This window comes from Maniola hyperantus, chromosome 12 (genome assembly GCF_902806685.2).
Source record: "Maniola hyperantus chromosome 12, iAphHyp1.2, whole genome shotgun sequence".
NCBI lineage: Eukaryota > Metazoa > Arthropoda > Insecta > Lepidoptera > Nymphalidae > Maniola > Maniola hyperantus.
In genome coordinates, this window is record NC_048547.1 from 9,952,287 (window position 1) to 9,976,400 (window position 24,114).

General features: G+C 35.5%; 2 protein-coding genes and 1 long non-coding RNA gene across 3 annotated transcripts in view; all 3 read left to right on the forward strand.

Moving 5' to 3' along the window:
• The window catches only part of drpr (multiple EGF like domains draper), a 44,353-nt gene extending 34,921 nt beyond the window's left edge, over positions 1-9,432 (forward strand). The window contains exons 15-18 of the mRNA XM_034973625.2: positions 5,905-6,066; positions 6,596-6,772; positions 7,940-8,062; positions 8,258-9,432. Of these exons, the coding sequence (XP_034829516.1) occupies positions 5,905-6,066; positions 6,596-6,772; positions 7,940-8,062; positions 8,258-8,526 (731 nt within the window). The 3' untranslated portion in view covers positions 8,527-9,432. The remainder of the gene's footprint in view (positions 1-5,904; positions 6,067-6,595; positions 6,773-7,939; positions 8,063-8,257) is intronic.
• A 3,352-nt stretch (positions 9,433-12,784) lies between these two features.
• LOC117987224 (repetitive organellar protein-like) lies at positions 12,785-14,283 on the forward strand. The gene is made up of 2 exons (XM_034974180.2): positions 12,785-12,922; positions 13,031-14,283. Exons 1-2 carry the CDS (start codon positions 12,881-12,883, stop codon positions 14,102-14,104), a joined length of 1,116 nt encoding a protein of 371 aa, XP_034830071.1. The 5' UTR covers positions 12,785-12,880; the 3' UTR covers positions 14,105-14,283.
• A 1,416-nt stretch (positions 14,284-15,699) lies between these two features.
• On the forward strand, positions 15,700-17,383 carry LOC138403061 (uncharacterized). The gene is made up of 2 exons (XR_011237352.1): positions 15,700-16,590; positions 17,183-17,383. It is a non-coding gene; the product is annotated as an uncharacterized lncRNA (long non-coding RNA).
• Positions 17,384-24,114: the final 6,731 nt, after the last annotated feature.

A 24,114-nucleotide genomic window follows, 5' to 3' on the forward strand; every position in this document is an offset into this window, starting at 1 on the left:
TGGCACCAACATACTTTGAACAAAATAGATTTTAATTAAAAGCGAAACGCTAGTTAGTAGTTCAAAATTTACAACGTCACAATACTTCCCCTCCTACGAAAAGGTTCAACAGGTTGAACCACGCTGCCCTCAGCGTCATCCAACAACTACTAACAATTTGCCTGAAACAAACAAGAAAAACACAGAAGTTACGCGTGAACGCACATCTACTACTAACAAGGAAAATTGTCTAACAAAATAAATATACTGAAAACAGTGTAAGGTTTTATACATTATACTTAACTACATAACCCTAACTTCTAAAAAGAATATATACAAAAAAACTTCATGGTGTCTAAGACACTTGAGTGGAAACATCTTGGCATCATTCTTCAGCTGACTGATAGAATGCGTCTAGGCCTACGGTGGTTCACTCTTTTAAACTACCATCTTAATATTTGTTACTCAACAAATACGGAAAAACTGGTTGTGAACGGGTCCATCTGATATGGCAACCGTTCTCTATCCCATTCGGAAAAATAAAACCGAATCAAAATCGGAATATGAGAAAAAAAAAACGAAATAACTCTCCTAGAAAATAGATCTCGGAACAGAATCGGAAAAATAACAGAAATGATCCATTATCTAGAAGGAAAACGAAAACAAAACACAAAACCCCCCCCTTTTCGTTATCCCCAAAGTACGATATTTGCATTTTTACTTTCTCAACCGGTTGGTCTACCACAAGCATTCCAATCATCACATATTCATCCCTACATACATCCACTACATTCCTCCTCAACTGAACCATGGTAATGTAACTGTTAACTCAGAACATCACTACACTCATTCAAATTCCTAATTGAATATTGATAACTTAAATATTCAAACAGTTTAGACCAAACTAAGTAATGGCAAATATCTACTTCTTAATATCCTTAATATGCCAAGTGCCTATTGGGTGGTTGTCAGCTACTCTAACTAGTTCGTAAACCAAAGGTGACAAAACCTTGACAACCCTGCACTTTTCATACTTAGGTGCCAGCTTAGCTGCGAAAAAATTTGTAGCGTCGCTTTGTGGATAGGTCTTTTTCCACACTATATCCCCAACAGAATAGCTTGCAGACCTACGCCTTAAGTTGTAATGCGTTGCATACTCTGCATGAGCCTGAAACAAATTTCTCCTAACCTGACCAAATATGTCCTCCAAAGTTCCAAACTTTCCTGCGTATTCCTCCCTTGGAATTCCGGCCTCGTACTCCTTATCCGTGTCCTTATAGAAGGAACCATTTAAAACCGGTTCTCTAGCGTGGACAAGGAAGAACGGGGAGAATCCAGTGGATTCATTAACCGCACTGTTTATGGCGAACTGGACCTTGTACAGGTTTTCGTCCCAGGACCTGTGGTTATCTTTCACAAAAGCGGCTACAGCAGTCATAACAACCTTATTGTACCTCTCAACAAGGTTAACTTGCGGAGTGTACAGTGGTGTGTAGTGTAATTTCGGAATATTATAACGCTTAATGAGATTACGGAATTCAGATCCTGTAAATTGGGACCCATTGTCCACAATCACAGTCTCTGGAACACTATGGTTCAAAAATACAAAATTCTCTAGCGCTTTAACAACAGCGGCACCTGTGGCACGCCGTAACGGAAACAACATCTCAGTAATGTAAGGGTGGTAAATTGGGCGGAATAGAAATATACCCGGATACGGAATAATCTACCACCTTACAAAGATTAGAGGAAAAAAAATAATTTTACTTACTTGATCTATCTACCTAGTAAAGAATAGAAGCTAGCCGTCGACTCCCTTGTAATGTATATGAGGTGTTATAAATGAAATTTGCTAGATGTTAGGCAAAATTGTTTTTAATGTAACTTTTACCGGGGTCGCTTAATACATAGTGATGGCTAATAATGCTTAGTTATTCTAGCTTAATGCCAAGACTTAATTTAGATACATTAGAATGCCTTAGGTAGATAGTACATAAAATCTATGTTTTAAATTTAAGATGCCATTGGCATGGAATAGACAATGACACAGTAAAATTCATAAAATTGTTTCAAAATAAAAGCTCAGTAGTAAAGACAGGGTTCTTACTGTACACATACACTAAGAAGGTTCACTAAACTGTTCCAGGATACAAACATTTGCTTACTTGTAGGTGCGAAGACTGCAAGGTAGCTGGACGGCATCGGCCAAGCTCCCAAAACTCGATTTAACTTGATTCTTCACAACCGAAATGTTTCATTACAAAGATTTTCACCAAGTCTTATCCATAGAATTAAGTTGCCAACGTGAATGTGCAAAAGAAATAAATACGGAAAACGAAAGCGAAATACGAAAACCGAAAACTAAAAACGGAAACGCAAACGGAAAACGCAAACGGAAACCCTGTAACAAAGAAAAACAAGATTATAATTTGTGCTGTGTGAAAATTTCGACACGTGGAATTTTCCCGATCAAACACAACTCACCTATTGAACTCCTGGCCACCAATGGTTTTCAGGAGTCCACCCACAACCCATTATCCTCATTTATTTGGGAAGGTAAAATAACTGGAACTGAAAGGGAAATCATGAAATTAGGATTTTCTCTAACCAAACCGCCATTTTGTCGAATCCACATTACTTGATTTTTCACTCACCATAATTGATGAAACATTGAAATACGTTAGGATGACTAAATTTATAACTATTGTATTTTCCCAGGCGAAGCCATGGGCGAAAAAGAGTGAGATTTTCCTGGAACGAAAAAATTCGTCTTCACATGTTGACTCCAGAAAAATTCTAAATCTCACCAATCGGTGTTGCCAGACGCAACCCGAGTGTGGCCGCTCTCATTTAGTTTGATCATGAAGCCAATTCATTTTTGAATATTTGCGGAACCTAAGGATATATTATAAGAACCGTTTTGTTAATGACTTAACAATAAACAAATGATATTATGGTTTTATTTAATTATTTTGTTTTATTTTTACGACAATTGACAACGAAGCAAACGCCATCTATTGTGGCTCGAATGAACTCTGAACATCGACCCACGCGTAGTTCTGCACCTTGATGCTAGGTGGCACCAACATACTTTGAACAAAATTGATTTTTATTAAAAACGAAACGCTAGTTAGTAGTTCAAAATTTACAACGTCACAATACTTCCCCTCCTACGAAAAGGTTCAACAGGTTGAACCACGCTGCCCTCAGCGTCATCCAACAACTACTAACAATTTGCCTGAAACAAACAAGAAAAACACAGAAGTTACGCGTGAACGCACATCTACTACTAACAAGGAAAATTGTCTAACAAAATAAATATACTGAAAACAGTGTAAGGTTTTATACATTATACTTAACTACACAACCCTAACTTCTAAAAAGAATATATACAAAAAAAACTTCATGGTGTCTAAGACACTTGAGTGGAAACATCTTGGCATCATTCTTCAGCTGACTGATAGAATGCGTCTAGGCCTACGGTGGTTCACTCTTTTAAACTACCATCGTAATATTTGTTACTCAACAAATACGGAAAATCTGGTTGTGAACGGGTCCATCTGATATGGCAACCGTTCTCTATCCCATTCGGAAAAATAAAACCGAATCAAAATCGGAATATGAGAAAAAAAAAACGAAATAACTCTCCTAGAAAATAGATCTCGGAACAGAATCGGAAAAATAACAGAAATGATCCATTATCTAGAAGGAAAACGAAAACAAAACACAAAACCCCCCCTTTTCGTTATCCCCAAAGTACGATATTTGCATTTTTACTTTCTCAACCGGTTGGTCTACCACAAGCATTCCAATCATCACATATTCATCCCTACATACATCCACTACATTCATCCTCAACTGAACCATGGTAATGTAACTGTTAACTCAGAACATCACTACACTCATACAAATTCCTAATTGAATATTGATAACTTAAATATTCAAACAGTTTAGACCAAACTAAGTAATGGCAAATATCTACTTCTTAATATCCTTAATATGCCAAGTGCCTATTGGGTGGTTGTCAGCTACTCTAACTAGTTCGTAAACCAAAGGTGACAAAACCTTGACAACCCTGCACTTTTCATACTTAGGTGCCAGCTTAGCTGCGAAAAAATTTGTAGCGTCGCTTTGTGGATAGGTCTTTTTCCACACTATGTCCCCAACAGAATAGCTTGCAGACCTACGCCTTAAGTTGTAATGCGTTGCATACTCTGCATGAGCCTGAAACAAATTTCTCCTAACCTGACCAAATATGTCCTCCAAAGTTCCAAACTTTCCTGCGTATTCCTCCCTTGGAATTCCGGCCTCGTACTCCTTATCCGTGTCCTTATAGAAGGAACCATTTAAAACCGGTTCTCTAGCGTGGACAAGGAAGAACGGGGAGAATCCAGTGGATTCATTAACCGCACTGTTTATGGCGAACTGGACCTTGTACAGGTTTTCGTCCCAGGACCTGTGGTTATCTTTCACAAAAGCGGCTACAGCAGTCATAACAACCTTATTGTACCTCTCAACAAGGTTAACTTGCGGAGTGTACAGTGGTGTGTAGTGTAATTTCGGAATATTATAACGCTTAATGAGATTACGGAATTCAGATCCTGTAAATTGGGACCCATTGTCCACAATCACAGTCTCTGGAACACTATGGTTCAAAAATACAAAATTCTCTAGCGCTTTAACAACAGCGGCACCTGTGGCACGCCGTAACGGAAACAACATTGTATATTTCGAAAAACAACACGTCACCACAAAAAGAAATGTAAATCCTGATTTAGACCTAGGCAAAGGTCCGACTAAATCAGCCGAAATGACCTGAAAAGGTCTCTCGCAGACTTTAGGCTTCCCTAGCAGACCTGGAGTGGCTGATGTCGTGTGTTTATACGCAGAGCAAGTATCACAATTCTTAACGTACTCAACCACGTCCTTATACATACCACGCCAAAAATATCTGAGGGATAATCTGCGATGAGTTTTGAACACACCAAAATGACCTGCAGTTGCATCTGCATGGTTTTGTTGCATAATTCTAAGGATGTCGTTCTTGTGGACTACCTCTTTCCAGTCGAACTCACTGAGAAGCTGGTATTTACATTTACTGTAACGATATAGTTTATCGTTCAAAATACAAAAATTCGGAAAATTTGCTGGATTGATTTTACAGCCATTAAATGTTTTGTCATACCAGTCATCTACCAAAACTTGTTGACTAGAGTTATCATTACGATCACCAACTACATCTACGTGTATGAGTCTCGACAAGGTATCCGGAACTACATTATCACAACCCTTCCTATGTTCGATAACAAAATTATACTGTGATAATCTACAACCCCATCTGGCGAGTCGTCCTGAGGGATTTTCTAAATTTAAGAACCACTTTAGGGATGCATGGTCTGTGATAATTGTGACTGGCTTGGGTTCGTTGGAGGAGGACTGTCTGAATTTTACTGTTGTGCCAATGAATGATACGGTTTAAGAAACTATACTCACTAAGAATTACGAATTCACATACATAAAAAACTTAACAATGTATTAACAACTAGATGATGTCCTCGGCTTCGCCCGCGTGAATTTAGGTTTTTAAAACCCCGGAACTCTTTGATTTTCCGGGATTAAAAGTAGCCAGCTATGTCCTTTTCCGGGATGCAAGCTCTCTGTATCTTTCATCGAAATCGGTTAAACTGATGGGCCGTGAAAAGCTATCTATCCATCCAAAGCTATCCATAAAATACTGCGATTTTATACAAAAACGAATTAGGTAGAAATGAAATTACAAAGTAAACAGAGTGGTCGAGTGCATGGACGGTGCTCGCGAGATAAACATAGATTATAGTCGCTTAGTCGCTTCATTTTTGAGATACCCTTAAAACCTTTTTGAATAAAAAATATTTTTATTTGTTTTGACAAATGTGTGGTGTCCAGCAGCCGGTTCGAGCGCGGGGCTGACGGCGGTGCTGGTGCTGCTGGTGGCAGCGTGCGCGGCGGGCGCGGGGCTGGTGCTGCTGTACTACCGCAAGCGCGTGCGCAACCTCAAACGCGAGATCGCGCACGTGCACTACACCGCCGATCCCAACCTGCAGCCAGGTCAGCCGCACATTACTCTCCGGGCCAGAAATAAAGCTGCAGCGAATCGCCTCCTCATTTCTAAGACGGCCACACGATGTTCCGTTTCCGGTGCGCTGCGTACTGCACCACACTTCCCCGCTCCCTGGCACCAAGTTCGTTGCGCGTGCGGTGCGGCGCTGCACGACGTCGTGATGCTTTTTACAGCGTATGGTACAGCGATTTCTATGTAGGATGACCAACGCCACGCATCGTGTAGCTTCACTCTTATTCGAACCGCTAGGTGATGGAACACTCAGTTTTTCCCACCACTTTTAATATGGGTAATACCTTCAAGTTAAGAGTGAATAGGCGTCTTCTAGGCAAGCGTGCTCCATCTTAGGCTGCATCATCACTTGCCAGCGGGTCTGATTGCAGCCAAGCGGTAGTCTATAAATTAAAAAAATATGGATATTTTAATTTATTTATAGTTTATACTAAATTCGGGGCGGTGTCGACTTCATGTACAGTAAGCATCACCACCTTTCTTACTTAGTTTTCTAACACACAGAACAACAGCACTTCGACAATCCCGTGTACTCGTTCCCGAGCTCCACGCGTGGGGACGATTCGACGACGCTGTTAAACAACGCGACGCATATATTCAACAACAACCTCGGCGCTGGCAGCAAGCTCACCAACACCACCTTGGAGAAACTAAGGATGGGAGCCTCCAGCTCTCACAACAGTGAGTTTCATTTTATACAGCAAGCCTATTCCGTTCCCAGTGCCTATATTCTTGTGGTACACTACGAAAAGTGTGCAACAAGTAAGAGTTAAACTAATTCCTGCATATTATGCGTGTTAACGCATATATGATGCAGGACATTACACTGAGCTGTACACCCATTTGTGGTGGTGTCACAGATAAAAATGTGAGGTACACTTGTATGCTTTATTTTTATCTGTGACACCAACAACAAATAAATGCAATTTCTCTCTTTCTTTCTTTCTTAATATTGTGGCTAATTCTTCTGTGCACAATCTCCTAGCTAAACTGACTGAACTAACCAAATTGACAGGTTGAAACAGTCTATTTTTTTCGCAGGGAGCATTATGAAAAGGATAGCAATATATTAATATTAAGACCTGTCTTTTTAGTTTATTTTGAAGATTATGTACAAAAAAATTAGCCGAATTGGTAATCAAAGTAACGGAGCGACATTTAAAATGATATAGTAATTAGTCAGTCAGTGGGGCTGATTCTATTGTACACAATCTCTAAACTAAACTAAAATGACACGTCTAAATCTATTGCTATCCCTGTCATAATGTTGCTTGCGGAAAAGGACAGCACTAGACATTTAGACCTGTTAATTTAGTTTAGTTTAGAGATTGTGTGCAAGAGAATCAGCCCCAATGTATGTTTTGTTTGCTTTTTTTAAATTCAATGTTTTAATATTATCTCTATATAAGTCTATAGAACACAAGAATGTTTCTTTCTACCTGTGTCCATCATAGACTTTGAAACCATCCAACCAATGTGCCCCAAACCGGTCATTAGAAAGGTAATAACGCGAAGATGTTTGTTGAAGGTTTTAGACCACTAAAACAATGCATTAGGCACATTCTTTTTTTTATGTAGTAGCACACGCTAGGTATCCGCTAGTTATTAATTACTAGCTGATGCCCGCGACTTCGTACGCGTGGATTTAGGTTTTTAAAAATCCCGTGGGAATCCTTTAATTTCCCGGGATAAAAAGTAGCCTGTCACTCTCCAAGTCTTTAACTATACCCATGCAAAAAATCAGCTCGATCCGTTGCGACGTGATTGAAGGACAAACCAATAAACCAACAAACAAACACACTTTCGCATTTATAATAAGGGTACTGATTATTATTGGATTTGTTTCAGCATATGATCCCTATTCTGTGAAGAACAAGGACGCGGATATGACGAATCCGAAGTTGTACCATTGTATCGACGACGACAATAAGTTGGACCATGTTTATGACGAGATCAAACACAAAGGATATGGTAAAGTTTGACTGCGAATATGTTACTTTATTAAACTACTAGCTTGTGCCCGCGACTTACGACCGCATGGACTACACAAAGTTGAATTTTCAAAAATCCTTTCTTTGTGGATTTCATTTCATAATAGCTATCTGCATGCCAAATTTCATCCTGATCCGTCCAGTAGTGTGAACTGACTGTGACAACTTCTTTCAGAAATGGAATACGACCACCTCAACTACACACCGCCAGCGAACACCTGGAAACCACACTACCAGCGGATGAACAACGGTATCCCGGTCAATCCGCAAGCCAACACGGCACGGGGGGATACGCCCACGCCGCCCATCCCTCCCCTGCCCAAGCTGCACGTCGCGCCGCTCCCCCCGCCGCGCGAGGAGCTGCCCCCCGGCCCGCCGTCCCTCAGCCCGCCCACGCCGCCAAAGAGAGAGGACCCCCCCAACGATGACGTCAGTACCCCTTGACAATACAGAGTAAGTCTGCTTTAAACGTTTCTACGCAATTTGTAAGAAAGAAACGAAGAAATATGTTTATTCAACAATGGTGTCACACACAAAACACACAAATGTAACATTTAGTCCGTGACACCTCCCGAAATGGGTGCACAGGTCAACCTAATGCCCTGCATCATATTACGCGCCAACATGCATACAAAGCAGGTTGCTGAATTTCTACTCTGCCCGCATATTCTGTACAGTTTTTGACATTTAGCAACTCAATTCTAAGGTTGAGATCTTTAGAACGCACTTTGATTTTGCTCGGACTTAAGACTTTGTTAAAAAGAGACAGCGTTATATCGCTGGCATAAATCTGTCCCATTTTAACTGAAACTTAAGTCTGAGCAAAGTCAAAGTGCGCTCTATAGATCTCAGCCTAAGATCTATAGAGCGAACTTTGACTATGCTTAGACTGACGTCTATTACTATCCCGAACTTCAAAAAACCGTGGTTACTGATGGGCAGACAAGTTTGACGTGTATTATTTTTAACATAACGTGCGAAACGCATGAAAGTTCAGTAATTATTTCTTATGTTAAGCGACATTATGGCAGGTCTATTGTGCACAATTTTTATTCTAAACTGTAGATTAAAACTTGTCAATTTAGTTTTGTTTAAAAATTTTGTACAACAGAATTAGTCACATTAGCTTGTAATCAATAATTAGAAGAGTTGATCAATTATATTTTCTAAATTATTCTTATAAAATGATATTTTGATATACCTTTTGTGGCTCCTTTTGAGCGGAAATTGATGTCATTGTATGTGAATATTATGTGCGAAATATTTGTTAAAGATCTCTTGTTATGTTTATTTTAATGAAAATAAATATGTTGATTAGATATACTTATGATAGTAATAATATAAATATTTTTCATGCAATTTAATATTATATTAAGAAACCTACCTTATTATACATCATACGAATTGATATTACAAGTGTAACATTACGTTTTTAACGGAATCTTTCTGGCAATTACATTAATTTGTAAAATTTACCAGATGAAGCCTGTGACTTGTCCGCGTGATATGGGTTTTTCAAAATGCTGGGGGAACTCTTTGATTTTCCGCACTAAAAAGTAGGCTACGTGTTAATCAAGAATCATATTTAAATCAACTCATATCGTGAAGGTTGTCATATTATAGTATAAAAAAGTTTAATATACTTATTACTTTCATAAAAATATGAAATAAAAAATAATTACTGTATGGAACAAAAGGTTAACTAAATTTAAAGTTTTTAAATCTTGTATTTCAATAATGTATCTGATTTGTTGTCTTTTTTATAGGTAGGTACATATCAGACATTGTTTATGAAAAGTGCTATAAGTATTACCAAGCATTAAGTATTACTTTTTTACTCTATAAATAAAGAGTATAGTAATAATATTAACTCAAATGCTCAATAATATATTTCAATACAGCTCGTATTTAGGATAAGAATATCTAAGCCCAGAGCCAAGTTTTTCTTATGATTTTCGTACATTTTTTACAAAAATTTTAACTAAGATTTCTTTGCGATTTACTTTGTTTCAATAGTTTATTTTCTTTTATTTATTTATTTATTCTTACATAGGTACTACTTTTTAAGTTTTTATATATACTATAGATTTCATTTAATTTATTAAATTTAACACCTTTTATGTGTTGTATATTTACAAATTTCACATAATTATAGTTTAAATATGTAGCTAGATTCTAGATGAATATAATTAATTAATATTTTATAGGTGACAGCTTTTTTTTCATAATATTAAATTGTCGTTTTATTGTGATGATATGAATATTGTACAAATAATGTCTTGTAAAGTGTTTTTTTACATATTTTAATGTTACCGTGAGTTTGCACTGCCGAAACATGTAAATAACATGTTAAAAAGTAAAAACTCTGTTTTGTGTTAATATATAGAACTGCGTTTGCATTGTGTTGTCACTAGTTCAAAAGGAACTTGTTTTACATTTCGACAAATCTTTAAATCTGTCAAATGATTGATCCGATTTCCTGCAATGCGAACGTAAATTTAACAAAACAAGTTAGGAGATTCTTCACAAACGACGAACTGTCAAACATGCACATGTTTATTGTGTTTTGGTGTAATCTCACGGTTACGCGTAGACATCCCAAGCAACATCTTCCATACGAAAGTTTTCCACCGATATCACATAAAACCCCATCTACGTACTTTACAGACCAGCTAAAAACCAGTGGTGCTGCCACACTATACAGTTATAAAATGTTATTAAACTTTATTGAACATTGTTAGTTAACACTTTATCACAAATTGTAGCAAATGTTTTCATGTGCGAGTAAAATCTTGTAGTGTTAGGCTCAATGTATACTGAAAGGGAATGGAAGCGAATTTCTAAAATGATACATAATATCATATTGATTTCAATCTCCACCACGTAAAACATAAAATTCTACCGAAAAACAAAATTCCCGTGAAGTCGCGGGAGTTCCCGCGCATTCCGTCGACTTTTTCATTTGGGCAAGAAACTTGTGTTTTACGAGCTGGAGATAAAAGTCAATAATATGCTATGCTTCTAAACAAACTATCTATCAAATCTATCTTACAAAGCTTCCATTCCCTTTCAGTGTAAATTGAGCCTTAGTTAATGTTCACTAATGTTTTAAAACAGTCATTAAAAACTGCAATCAACTAAATCTACTTTTGTTGTTTTGAATCTATTGAGATGTTTGCTTGCTAATACGTATTTTAAGCTAAGATATAAAAACAATAATCGGGTACGTAAAATGTAGGTGTAATAAGTATAAGACGTAATATGATTAAGTTATTAAATGAATTGCCATGTAACGTTAAATGGAAAAAAATATATATTATAATCGTCAGTTATTAAAATTATATTTTTGTCTAGGTTATAGTTACCAAATGAATGAGTACTAAAATCTCAAAGAATCAGATTGATCAAAGTTCAAAATGCATGGGAGCCCTTATTTCATAAACTGAGGCAACTGCGCCAGAATGATCAAAATGAATTTTTGTAAATTGTGCTTGTATCGAAATTATATGAAACATTGTTCATACTACACAAAAGGATACCAGGAAATACAGTGTGTATAATGTTATATTTGGAAAATCTTGCTCAATACGTGCCAATACAACATCGAGAAATGAATCTGTGATTAATTAGTTTCATGCTGGCAGCTCAACCATGGTTTAGGGAGTGATTTACGAAAATATAATTTTTAAGATCTCTGTCACTCGAGTTGGCGTAACATGTGAGTGGCTAAAACAATAAAAACTGTAAATAAACCCCTTCTGTTTAAAAAATTGTATTAAAAGCAAAAGTTTATTAGATTTATACTAAGTCTATAAAATTTTGTAAGCATATTATTGTTGCCGTTTAAAAAAAAATTACATTAATATGACAATAAGAATCAGAGGACAATAGACGGACTTGTAATTTAATAAAATATAAAATTATTAATTTAAGTTTATGTTAATAACTTAGAATTTCCATAATGTCGAAGCATTTGAAACAATTTTGACATTTCTTCAAGACATCATTTGTTTTGTGGATAGGCAAAATACATTATATTCCTAAATGATCCACATTTTTATTACAAAGCTGCTGAGATTGATGTGCAATAACTCAGCTTTACTGTCAACAATTTTATTATACTGCCTAATTTGTTGTACCTATTTTATAATTGACTTTGTAGATAATATTTTCAAAATATTTATTTGTTAGAGTGAGAACTTTGCCATATCTCAACATTAATTGTATTTATTTGGATCGTTGTATTTTTAATATTTTAATTAGGATTTTACTTGGTTCGAATACAATATCATGTCATTTGCTCGTTCTTGCTCTATCATAGTTTATTTTAGTAAAGCTTTACAATGTGTGAATCAGAACTAGAATTTTATGATTTCTATGAATTTTATAATACGGTATCTATTGTTTTATCGGCACATTGTTAAAAGCAATTAGTCTAACATTTTGTGATATAAGAGAGTGTAGGGTATATTTAAATCATTAAAATAAAATCTTGACTATTAATTACATGGACGTTTTATTTGTTTCCTATAAAATTAATAATATGGTAATCGTGTATTCATTAATATTAATTTGGCTTATATTCCAATATAACTCAGTATAATGTGAAGTAGTAGTAGTAATGTGAAACAAATATTAGCACAAGTGCGAAACAACTGGCGCGCCCGTGGCTCACTTCAGCAAATAGACGTCACTTTTCGTTTTGATAGATTTATACAGAAATAATAGTAGCTACGCATTAATTCTTTCATATAGGTTGTGTCTGTGTTTATATGGTTTTAATTTAGTTTCGTTTATAATGAGGGGACCTTCATTTGTTTTTATTCTTCTGTTCTTAAAAGTAAGTATTATTTGTGTATATACGCAAATTAAAATGTAAATCTAATTGTGCTCATATCTAACAAATCTAGTTTAGAGTAATTTAAATACTTATTTTTTTACGTTGCAGGCTCAAGCATCTTTTTTGGACGACATTCGTGGCGCCGTATCTAATATAAATCAAGGATTTGGAAAATTAATAGGTGATGTTGTCAGTGACGTCAAGGACACCTTCTATTGTACTGTATCAGCGGTTGAGCAAGTGCTGGTCCGAAACGGACTGCTTAATCAACGTACACAATACAACCAAAGATGCAAAGGTACAGAGAAACCAAAAGAGCAAGATTTGAATCACCGAGATGATACTCGGACCAAAACTGTCTCTAAAATTCAGAAACACTCGGTCATTCATCATAAACATTCCTCGAGGCGTATTTCTCACGAGTCTGAACATTCAATTAAAAATGTTAGTAAATCAATAATTAACGCTTTAGATAAACATAACACGGACGGAAAAATTGCACCCGATAAGGATAAATTTGATGCCAATCATTTAGCCGAAATAAGTAAAATAATAAAGCAGGAATCGGAAAACATATCAGAAAATGTTAAGAATGAAATTAAAAAAATGCAATTTGCTAATAATAAATCACCTGTTGAATCTATTTTGGAGGAATTTCAACTTTTAAATGATGTACGACGAAATAGTAAAAACGACACAGAAGTTAGCGAAATCCGTCGCATTTTTGATAAAGTAATTGACCAAATGCATTTGAAAATCAATAGCCAACAAATGTTAGAAAAACCTGAATTAGAAAAATTAAAAGAAGAACTTCTAAAATATGGAAAATCCAATTCAACAACAGAAAAACAGTCGCCTCAAGGGACTTCTCAAGATTTATTATCAATAAAACTTAAAGATAGTAAAACTAATTCAACTATAACTTTTAAAGATGTGGCATTAAAAATATATAACAAAGAAGAGATACATCGTAAAACAGTTGTCAAGGAACATAAGCAAAAACAAGATAGTCAATCGAAATCAGTAAAAGCAGAAGAATCTATATTTAGCTTGGGTTTGGATTCTATATCGTCGTTTTTTAAATCGACAACTGTCAATCCTGATGACTTAAATAATGCAAAGAAAATAGTTGAAGATAGTCAACATTCTGAAAAAGTATTAAACAATTTATTCAAAGGGTAGCTAACAATTATCTTAGTAGACTTTAAATAATTAACTATAGGTTTTTGATTATATTTTAACAGTATTTGGTCACATTTCTGCCTTTAATTTTAACATAGTTAACCTTGATATAGATAAGCTTTTCGTAAGTTCACAGATAAGCTATGTAGATAAGAGAGATACGCGTATGTCTATATGTAGTCCACACAAAATGACTCCTCACGCGCCATTTTATCTCTATGGGTCGACTGTTATGTCAAAAGTACGGTTCACCTAAGGTTAACATAAGGACTAAAATCGTACTTTTGACATGAAATTTGACACAAAGTTAAAATGGCGCGCGAGAGTTAAATTTTACGCGTTATATGCAAGTTATTATTATTCTTCTAGAGCTATATCTACGAGATATTAAATACCTTTGCTAGTACCTATCTACAGTGCAACAAGGATCTTTTAGAGCGTGGCCAAAATCGGAACTTGTGAAGTGTCCCCTTATATGTTTCTAATTAAGAAATCTAAAATTCACTGTTTTTTTTTTGTTGCCTATTTCTACAAACTTAACATCACGATATATCCTGATAATAGATACGGCATAAATGTGTCTGCATCTTATGGCTATATTTAGCACTAGGTAATAAATATAGTATATGAGCGAGTAAACATGTTAAGTTGCAAGTCTAAGGCCTATCAATGGTTTTTATTATTCTTTTTCTATGTGGAAACAGGGACGGCTTTCCCAATTTCTCATTCAGTTAAAATTAGATAAAACTTACTCGATTTTCAACATTGTTATTTTCAATAATATATGTAATAAAAATATTCTCAACTTATAGGAACTGACTTTATTCCATTTAGACAATGCTTAATAAACTTCAATCTTAGTTCTAAACTATTAACTTCTTCAAGACATAATTATAAATTCTAATTTTCCCTGTTTCAAATCAATAGCTCCGGCTTTCCTGGCCGCCATTTTACATCTGCCACTCATTCTTTTTTTAAATTCAACTCAAGGCAAAGCAATATCGCTAACATATCTACACTAATATTATAAAGAGGAAAACTTTGTTTGTTTGTTTGTACTGAATAGGCTCAAAAACTACTGGACCGATTTTAAAAATTCTTTCACCATTCGAAAGCTACATTATCCACGAGTAACATAGGCTATATTTTATTTTGGAAAAAAATAGGGTTCCGTAAGATATTTGGGTTTTTCGGACACAAGGTGTAAAAAATCAACCAGAAAAGTTACTTATTTTGCGTACGCTGCCTAAACTATAAAAGATAGAACCATAAAATGTTCTAATTAATTGTAGATCTTATAAATATCTACAAAAAAGTCCGCGACACACTATACCCATCTATGTCGAGTGAGGCACAGCAACCATTTTTTTATTTAAAAATCTTGAATTTTTTTGGACTACATTTAAACGCGTTTATTTTACTCATGCTATTAATCCTTATCAAAATAAATGATTTCATCACTAAGAACAGTTTATGGAGATAATATTTGGTCTTTGAATGATTAAAATTGGACGTTTGGTTTTGAAGTTATGGCGAAATTAAAATATTACGATTTCTGCTGCACGGCCCGTTGTATTAAATAAAGAGGTAATGGCGCTAATTCTGTTGTACCCTAACCTAAACCTAAACTAAATTTTAGATTCTTTAATTTTAGGATTTCTATTTCTAAGCTGCATTCGCAATTTTGCTTCAACTAAATTTAAACATCCTAAATGGCCGTCTAAAATGACGTTTGAATTGAATAGTAAGTGTTGCTATTTAAGATAACAAGAACTGCACTAATGTTGTGTTTGATTTTCCCCTTTAATCTTAAAACTATTTTTTGCGAAAAATATCGAACGATGTTACTTGAAATACAAAAATAATAACTTTACTTGATTTAATTAGGTCGAATCACAATAAAAGTGTCGAAAATTGAAGTTTTGTTCATTTTATCGTGTGAAGTAGGCTTAAGTCTTTGATCAAAAGTGCTAGAACCCAGAGCCGTAAAACCAGTTAAAAAACTGATCTATTATTTTTGTTGCAAATATAATTTCTAACCTAATTTCTTTATGTTTTGTGGTTAAAGAATCTTAGTTTTTGTTACAAAACTTTGTGAAAATAGTGGTTATGTGCATAAAATAGATAAAAGCAAAGAATTTTGCTTGGAATCTTACCTACCTACCTTACCTCGAAATCACCGAGGTACCTAATTGTCAAACTCTTGCTAATAAGGAAATCAATGCAAACAGATGAAAAGCAATCATTCTAAATAACTGACTGCCACAGAGTACATTGAATATACAGGTAAAGGAATATACAGCGAGGAAGTTCTGAAACTTGGCGGTATACTTACAAATCTGGCGTGCAAGGACGTGGAACGAGGTATCCATGAATTCTGCTATGAATTCAACAAACTAAGGCGGTAATGTGATTTAAGGCATGAAAGTACCTACAAGATCAAGATTGAATGTATATACCTACGTGTATAATAATAATAATAACAGGTAACAGCTGGTATCATCATAATGATCAACTCATTGCCAGCTCACCTCTCAAAATGAGAAGAGTATGGCCATAGTACACCACTCTGTCCAAGTGCAGATTGACAGACTTCACACACCTTGGAGAACACTATGGAGAACTCTCAGGCATGTAGGTTTCCTCACAATGTTTTCCTTCATGGTTAAAGAAAGTGATACTTAATTGCTTATTAAACAGCTAGTACATATTATAATATAGCAAAAAATGGAAGTGTAGCATACCTATATAAAAATAATAATTACAGGCAACAGTTAGTATCATCACACGATCAACTCATTGCCGGCTGACTACTGAGCAGGGGTCTTCTCTCAAAACAGGAAGTTTGGCCATAGTCCACCACTCTGGCCGAGTGCAGATTGACAGATTTCACACACCTTTGAGAACTCTCAGGCATTTAGGTTTCCTCACAATGGTTTGGTTCACCGTTAAAGAAAGTGATGCTTAATTGCAAAGTAAACAGCTAGTATGCATAGCAAAAAATAGAAGTGTAGCATACATTAAACCTTTCAACACATCATCATAACAAACTTTCAACGTTGATAATTTTTATTTCAGCCCATTTCATGAAACCAAGTATATGGAGTCTGCGAGTTAAAAAGATGTTCCGTCCACTCATCTACCAAAAATGAACAGTTGTTTCCTAAACTTAATTTTTATTTAAATGTTATTGAAATAAATATTAATTATGTACAGTACAGAATGAAACATATGTTTATATTTTATTATTTTATTTAATAAAAGTAATTGTTAATCATCTGATTGAAGTTTTCTTGCTTTTGTTAGGAAATTCTTGCCTCCATCATACTGAGCAGCTGTAGTATGACTAAGTTGTACTACTACTACCTGAAAATGAAATTTATAATCTATAGGTATAAATAGTTCAAAATTAGTTTTCAGTCCCTATTTATATCAATTTCAATGCAGACTTCGCCATAACAATTATAAAAACATTTTTTGAGGTTTGCATATTCTTTGGCTAAAATCTATAGAGTACCTATACTTTGAATTAGCTCAGACTAGACATAGTTAAAACATAATACTTTAAGCATATATGTGTAGAGAGCATACTTTGACTTTGCTCTGACTTAAGTTTCGGTTAAAACGAGACAGATTTATGCCAATGATATAACTCTGTCTCTTTTATCAGTATCTTAAGTCTATGCAAAGTCAGAGATCTATAGATTTCAAACTAAATAAAGGTTGAGTCTATAGATTTCTGTATTAATTTTTAGAATTATAGGTATGTGTGTAGAAAACTTTAGTCAGCTAGTTTTTAAAAAAATTAGATCTAGAAAAGATAAAAGAAATCAAATTATTTTTTGACGTTATTTCTCTTCTAACTATGGGTTCCATACCTCAAAAGGAACCATTATAGGATCACTTTGTTGTCTGTCAAGAAACCCAAGGTCAACGGGAAGTACCCTATACTTCCCGTTGACCTAAAGGCAGGTAGCTAGGTCAGTACATCATCATCATCATTATCAATCCATCGCCGGGTCACTACTACTGAGCACGGGTCACCTCTCAGAATAAGGTGTTTTGGCCAAAATCTAGCACACTGACCAAGTGCGGATTGGCAGACTTCACACATTTTTGAGGACGTTATGGAGAAGTCCTAGCTTTTCTCTCTCTCTTCTGTACATATTATGTAAATGTAAAAATATAAACTGACTGACTGACATCAGCATATAAGCTGCTGACTCCTGAGTCTAGTAATTTATTAAGCGGCTGAGTTTAAAAACTTGAGAATTTGCATGTAAGGAACGTTTACTTTAAGTAGGTATATAGACCACTACGACATAATTTTCAGATACTTACATAGGTACTTATTCCACCCGAACAAAGCTGGGGCAGGTACAACTCAGGCAGGTCAGCTAGTTAACCTGAAATGTGATACCCATATGGGTATGGGTATACCTATATAGGTAAACTCAACAAGATCCTATCATGATATGTTTAGGAATTACAAGATGTATCTACTAGGTACTTCTCAACTAAAACTTATCAGATGATTAAAGTGAACCCAGGCTAAGTCAGTTAGCTGTAGTTGTCTATACTGCACTGTACTGTAGTTAGCAAGTACCTACTTATGCAGGTAATAGGTAGTCTTTCAAGCAGGTATCTACTGAGTTGAAAATAAAGAAGTAACTGGGTACTACTCAAGTACTTAGTTCAATACTAGGGGTATGTAAGTATAAGACATAACTAAATGTAAAATCTGTTAATTAAGCCTATAAATAAACCTTTAGGTGAACTCATTAAGATTTTAGAACTTAAACTTTATTATAAGTACCTACTCTACCACCACACTTATTCTGCTTTATTTTTGATATGTTTAGCAATAAGTAGTAGGTAGTAGGAATTAATCTCATTGATAATGATAACAAGGCATCAAGTTTTACCTTGGCATACCTAATTGGCAAAGATTTTGTTCACACTAATATTTAGGTAGCTACCTATGCAAGTTTTTGTCTCTGGGTATGTTCCTTTATGCATCTAACCTAGTTGGGCACAGAGATTTTTCACAAGGACACATACTAGTGAAGGATATACTTATAGGCTACTTTTATTAGGTAGGTAGGTAAGCTAAGTACCTACAGAAAAGTATCCTAGTCCCACAGGATTTTCGAACAGCTGCCACTTGCTAGTTAAGAAATAAGGAGACTTAAGGATCTTAGGTTTGCCTTGCTGAAGCCGCCAGGATGTCTGTGGAGGTGTCTGATACTCTTAGACAACAAAGTAGATAACCAACCTAATTATTTTTTGCGAATTAACGACGAGCCAGAGAAACCACGTATATTTCCATTTTATAAAGTTTAAATTAAATTAAAACACTTAAAAGACACTTTTTTTATCTTAAATATAACAATTCTAAACTCAAATAAAAATATTTCTTTCAAAACACGTCCATTTTGCCATTTAAGCAGACTCTTTAAATTTAGTGGGCACCTCGCGAGGTCCACTCTAATTTTAGAAAATTTTAGGTTGACGTTTCTTAATTTAGGCATTTAGTTCGTGCAACAGAATAACTTTTGCTCTTTAAAATCTAAATTGAATAGTTTAGTGCTGTCAAATTCAATTTTAGGTTAGACCTGTCATTTAAGTGGGTTTTCAGAATAACACACCTTTCTAAGTCTAATATTAGACATTTTAAAATTAGAAAACCGCCTAGAGAATCGGCCCCATTGTCGTTAAGTTTGTTTGTAGGGGGTAATCTTTAGAACTACTGAACCGATTTTAAAAATTCTTTCACCAGTAGAAAGCTACATTATTCCTGAGTGACATAGGCTATACGGGATCTTTAAAAACCTAAATCTACGCGGGCGAAGCCGCGGGGATCAGCTAGTGTATGTATAATAAGAATACAACTACGTCCCCATGTCAATGTCATTCAAGTGCCAAAAGAGCCTTGTCGTGCTGTACCAAATACTATGTGCACTGTACCTTTATGTAGAAGTCCCGCAATTTTAGTGACGTCGGCACTAGACTGAAGTTTCGAGCTGATGGTATATTATTATTTCGGCTGACGTCAAAATGACGTCATTTCGATATTAATGAGACATGGTTCCAGCTCAATAGCAATTTGCGGGACTTATAATAGTAAAAATTACCTACAACATAATATTTTAATTGTTTTCTTGGAAGAACAAAATCATAAAATAATTTTCTAAAGCGTTACCTTGGACATATTATACAACCAGTGACGATATGCATTGAATGCGCGCGTACGTGTGTTTATTTTTTAATACAAGGAACTGATGAAGTTGGTCACAGACCACTGCGCGTCGCGTCAATAAAATTAACAATAGCAACGCGGTTTACATTACATAGGTGCGTTCAGTTTAGTGTGCAGGCCTTCCATACTGTAGGCTGTAGGCACGATTTCATGTGGGCGCGTTGGACACGTTTCCGTCGCGCGGTGTGTGTTAGCTGAATAGCTCTAGATCCATAGAGCTAGATATATTACTCTCTTTATCTATATATCTAGATCTATAGATCTATAACTTAACATCCGCCTCGCCTGCTCGTTTGCTCGCTATTTTTATTTAATAAAAAGTCGTTCGTGTCCGCTTTTTCTGCCCCAGCCGCCATATACCTAATCTTGATAGGTATAAAAGGTATGTAGTAGGTATGTATTTAGGATCTTTTCTGAATTGGCTAAGGTAGGTAATACATCTAGGGGCGACTGGATCTCATTTTTCATATCCTCATACACCATATTCCTACCACATTACATTATTACATTACATTCAATTACAACCCGGGTATCTTTAAAACAAGAGTGAATAGGCATCTTCTAGGTAAACGCGTCTCATCTTAGCCCACATGATCACTTTCCATCAGGTGTGATTGCGGTTAAGCGTTTGCCTAATGAATTTTAAAAAAGATTCTTGAGATCGTCAGTCCATTTGGTTTTGGACTTGGAAGTTTTGGCGAGAGACACCTGCTCACTACCCAGTACCCACTATTGAGGACTGTGTTTGATGGCGCTATCTCGAAAAGATGATAGGTAGGATGATAAATAGATGGGCCTGGTACCTGTAGATATAATAATAATTTTTGACGATTTTATTCGTAAGTCAAGTTATAAATATACCTACATATTTTATTAAATGTTTTTATTGTGTAACGTTTTGTGCTTTTTAGGGTTCCGTAGTAAACATATAGTTATATATATGTTTATTATATTATAGTTTATAGTTTCGCTATGTCCGTCCGTCCTCGGTTAATCTCAGAGACGTTAGTGCTAGAAATTTGTAATTTGGCATGGGTATAAATATTAATCACGCCGACAAAGTGGTGAAATAAAATTTTGATAAATATTTTTTTTTGGGTTTAGTGTGGGGTATCGTTGAATAGGTCTAAAGTGCTAATTAATAGAGTCAAGTGTGTGTGTCCCCCTATATATAATCAATTTTAAAGGAAAACTATCATGGCTAAGTAGGGTTCACAGGTTAAGGAGTTATATGTGTGTACCAGTGTAGTGGTATATTAAAACTACCTGACTATTCATAAGCACTTGTAAAAAGTTTACATGAATAAAAAAAAAACATTCTATTCTATTCTATTCTATATCTGTTTTTCGAAGGTTGTTACCACACAGTAAATTGCTTAATATAAGGTTGTGACTACGGAACCCTACACTGTGCGTGGCCCGCCACGCACTTGACCGGTTTTTTACCTACTATTACCTCCCTACTTAATAAAAATATTTGAGTCGTTTCAATTCTGGTACAACTTTTGCGACTTGATAGGTACAGCGGCTTGCTTATATTTGCGCGTCATGCGCGTTTTAGATGTTCACAGTTCACACAGTCTAACTCTAAACTAACAAATACACACATTCCAAAACATAAACTTAGGATTTAACAGATTCCCACTGGGGCAATAAATGTTTAAGTTCACTGTTTCGAGATTTTATGCCAGATTGTACCTAAATAATGTATTGCAAATAGTTATGCCATTAGACAATTATTTACGATGGTAAAATTAGGTGTTAGTTTCAGGTTAAGTAGATAGTTACCTACATATTCTGTTTCTATAGATATTTACCTAAAAAGCTGTGATAGCCTAGTGTTTAAGATGCTGACCTTCTATTTGGAGGTCCGGGGTTCGATCCCTGCTACGCATCTCTAACTTTCCGGAGTTATATATGCGTTTTATTAAGCTATTAAGTATCACTTGCTTTAACGCTGAAGGAAAACGTGAGGAAACCTGCCTGAGAGATATTTTTGTATATGATGTAGGTACCTACCTACCTAGGTATGTAACCTACGATGCTTCATGCCAGTACAGTAGTAGGAAATAATAATTATATAAAAACTAGCTGATCCGCCCCGGCTTCGCTCGGGTGGAGTTTAGAAAATTGAGGGGGAGGTTGAATTAAATTTTTCTCTCCGTAAGAACCATCCTCGTACTTCAAGGAATATTATAAAAAAAGAATTAGCGAAATCGGTTCAGCTGTTCTCGAGATTTGCGATAAGCAACACATATTATAGTGATTCATTTTTATATGATAGAACATAGAGTAAGGAAGTTAGGAAACAAACAATTTTAATCAACATCGATTTCGTTCGAATTAACATCATAAAAGGCTTAACTCTACACTGTTTAAAATCATAATATTAACGGAGTAATATATGCACAAGTGTGTTACAAAACAAATGTTTTTGTACACGGTGAGCTACGTATATAATTTTAGTCTTCACTAAGCAGGTAGTTACTTAGGTACTTATTTTATAGTTACAAATATAATTCATACTTCCACACTGTGTGACGTGTGTCTCTGTCTGCTAGCTTTCCACGGTCCATCCGTTTAAGCTATTTTGGCAAAATTTGGTACATACACATACTATACCTATAGCATGCATCCTGGGGACGGGCATAGGCTAATTTTTGTCCCTGAAAATCAAAAAGTTCCCACGGAACGCCGTGGGAACTTTGTTCACGGAACCCGGGTTCAACGAATGCCTGCTCATTCCTTGAACCGATTTTGATAAAATTTACAGAGATAGAGCTTGCATCTTGGGGACAGGCGTAGGCTACTTTACATCATTTTAGGGTTCCGTAGTAAACAAGGAACCCTTATAGTTTCGCCATGTCCGTCCGTCCGTCCTCGGATAATCTCAGAGAAATCTATCTATAGAGTGCTAGAAATCTGTAATTTGGCATGGCTATAAATATTAATCACGCCGACAAAGTGGTGAAATAAACTTTTGATAAATATTTTTTTTAGGGTAGCTCCCCTACATGTAAAGTGGGGATGATTTTCTTTTCTCGTCTATCCCATAGTGTGGGGTATCGTTGAATAGGTCTTTTAAAAATACTGTGGGTGTGGGAACATCGTTTTTCGATTTCTAGATCCGTTTGTAAAATATGATGTTTTAAAGTGCTAATTTTTATTAGAGTCAAGTGCCTCCCCCCTTTATCAGCCAAATGGTAGTAGGTATATAGGAACGTGAAAAAATTCACAGCAGTATAGTATATAATCAATTTTAAAGGAAAATTATCATGGTTAAGTAGGGTTCATATCTGTTTTTCGAGGATTGTGACTACGGAACCCTACGCTGCGTGTGGCCTGCCACCCGCCACGCACTTGGCCGGTTTTTCCTATATAGTTCCTACGGAATTTTTAAAAGACCTAAATCCACCGAGCCAAGCCGCAATCATCATCTAGACTCTAGTAACACAATATACTGTAGGTATCTCAATAAGTTAAAATACGTAGAACGACATATAACGTTTCTATTGCGTAGTAGGCAATACAATAACTATAGGTACAGTATGTATCTTTATTATTTTTGTTTAAGAAAAAATAGCCCAGTCAATTTAACTCAATAAAATACACACAAAAACTACTGAACGGATTTGGCTAAAATTTAGAACGGAGATAGATTATTCGCTGAATTAATACATAGTCTATTTTTTATCCTGGAAAATCAAAGAGATTTAAAAAGCCTATATCCCCGCGAACGTGGTCTCGGGCA

Coding starts and splice junctions, on each gene's coding strand:
- LOC117987224 (XM_034974180.2), top strand. CDS start 12,881: ATGAGGGGACCTTCATTTGTTTTTATTCTTCTGTTCTTAAAA. Junction 12,923..13,030: donor TTATTCTTCTGTTCTTAAAA/GTAAGTATTATT, acceptor TTTACGTTGCAG/GCTCAAGCATCTTTTTTGGA.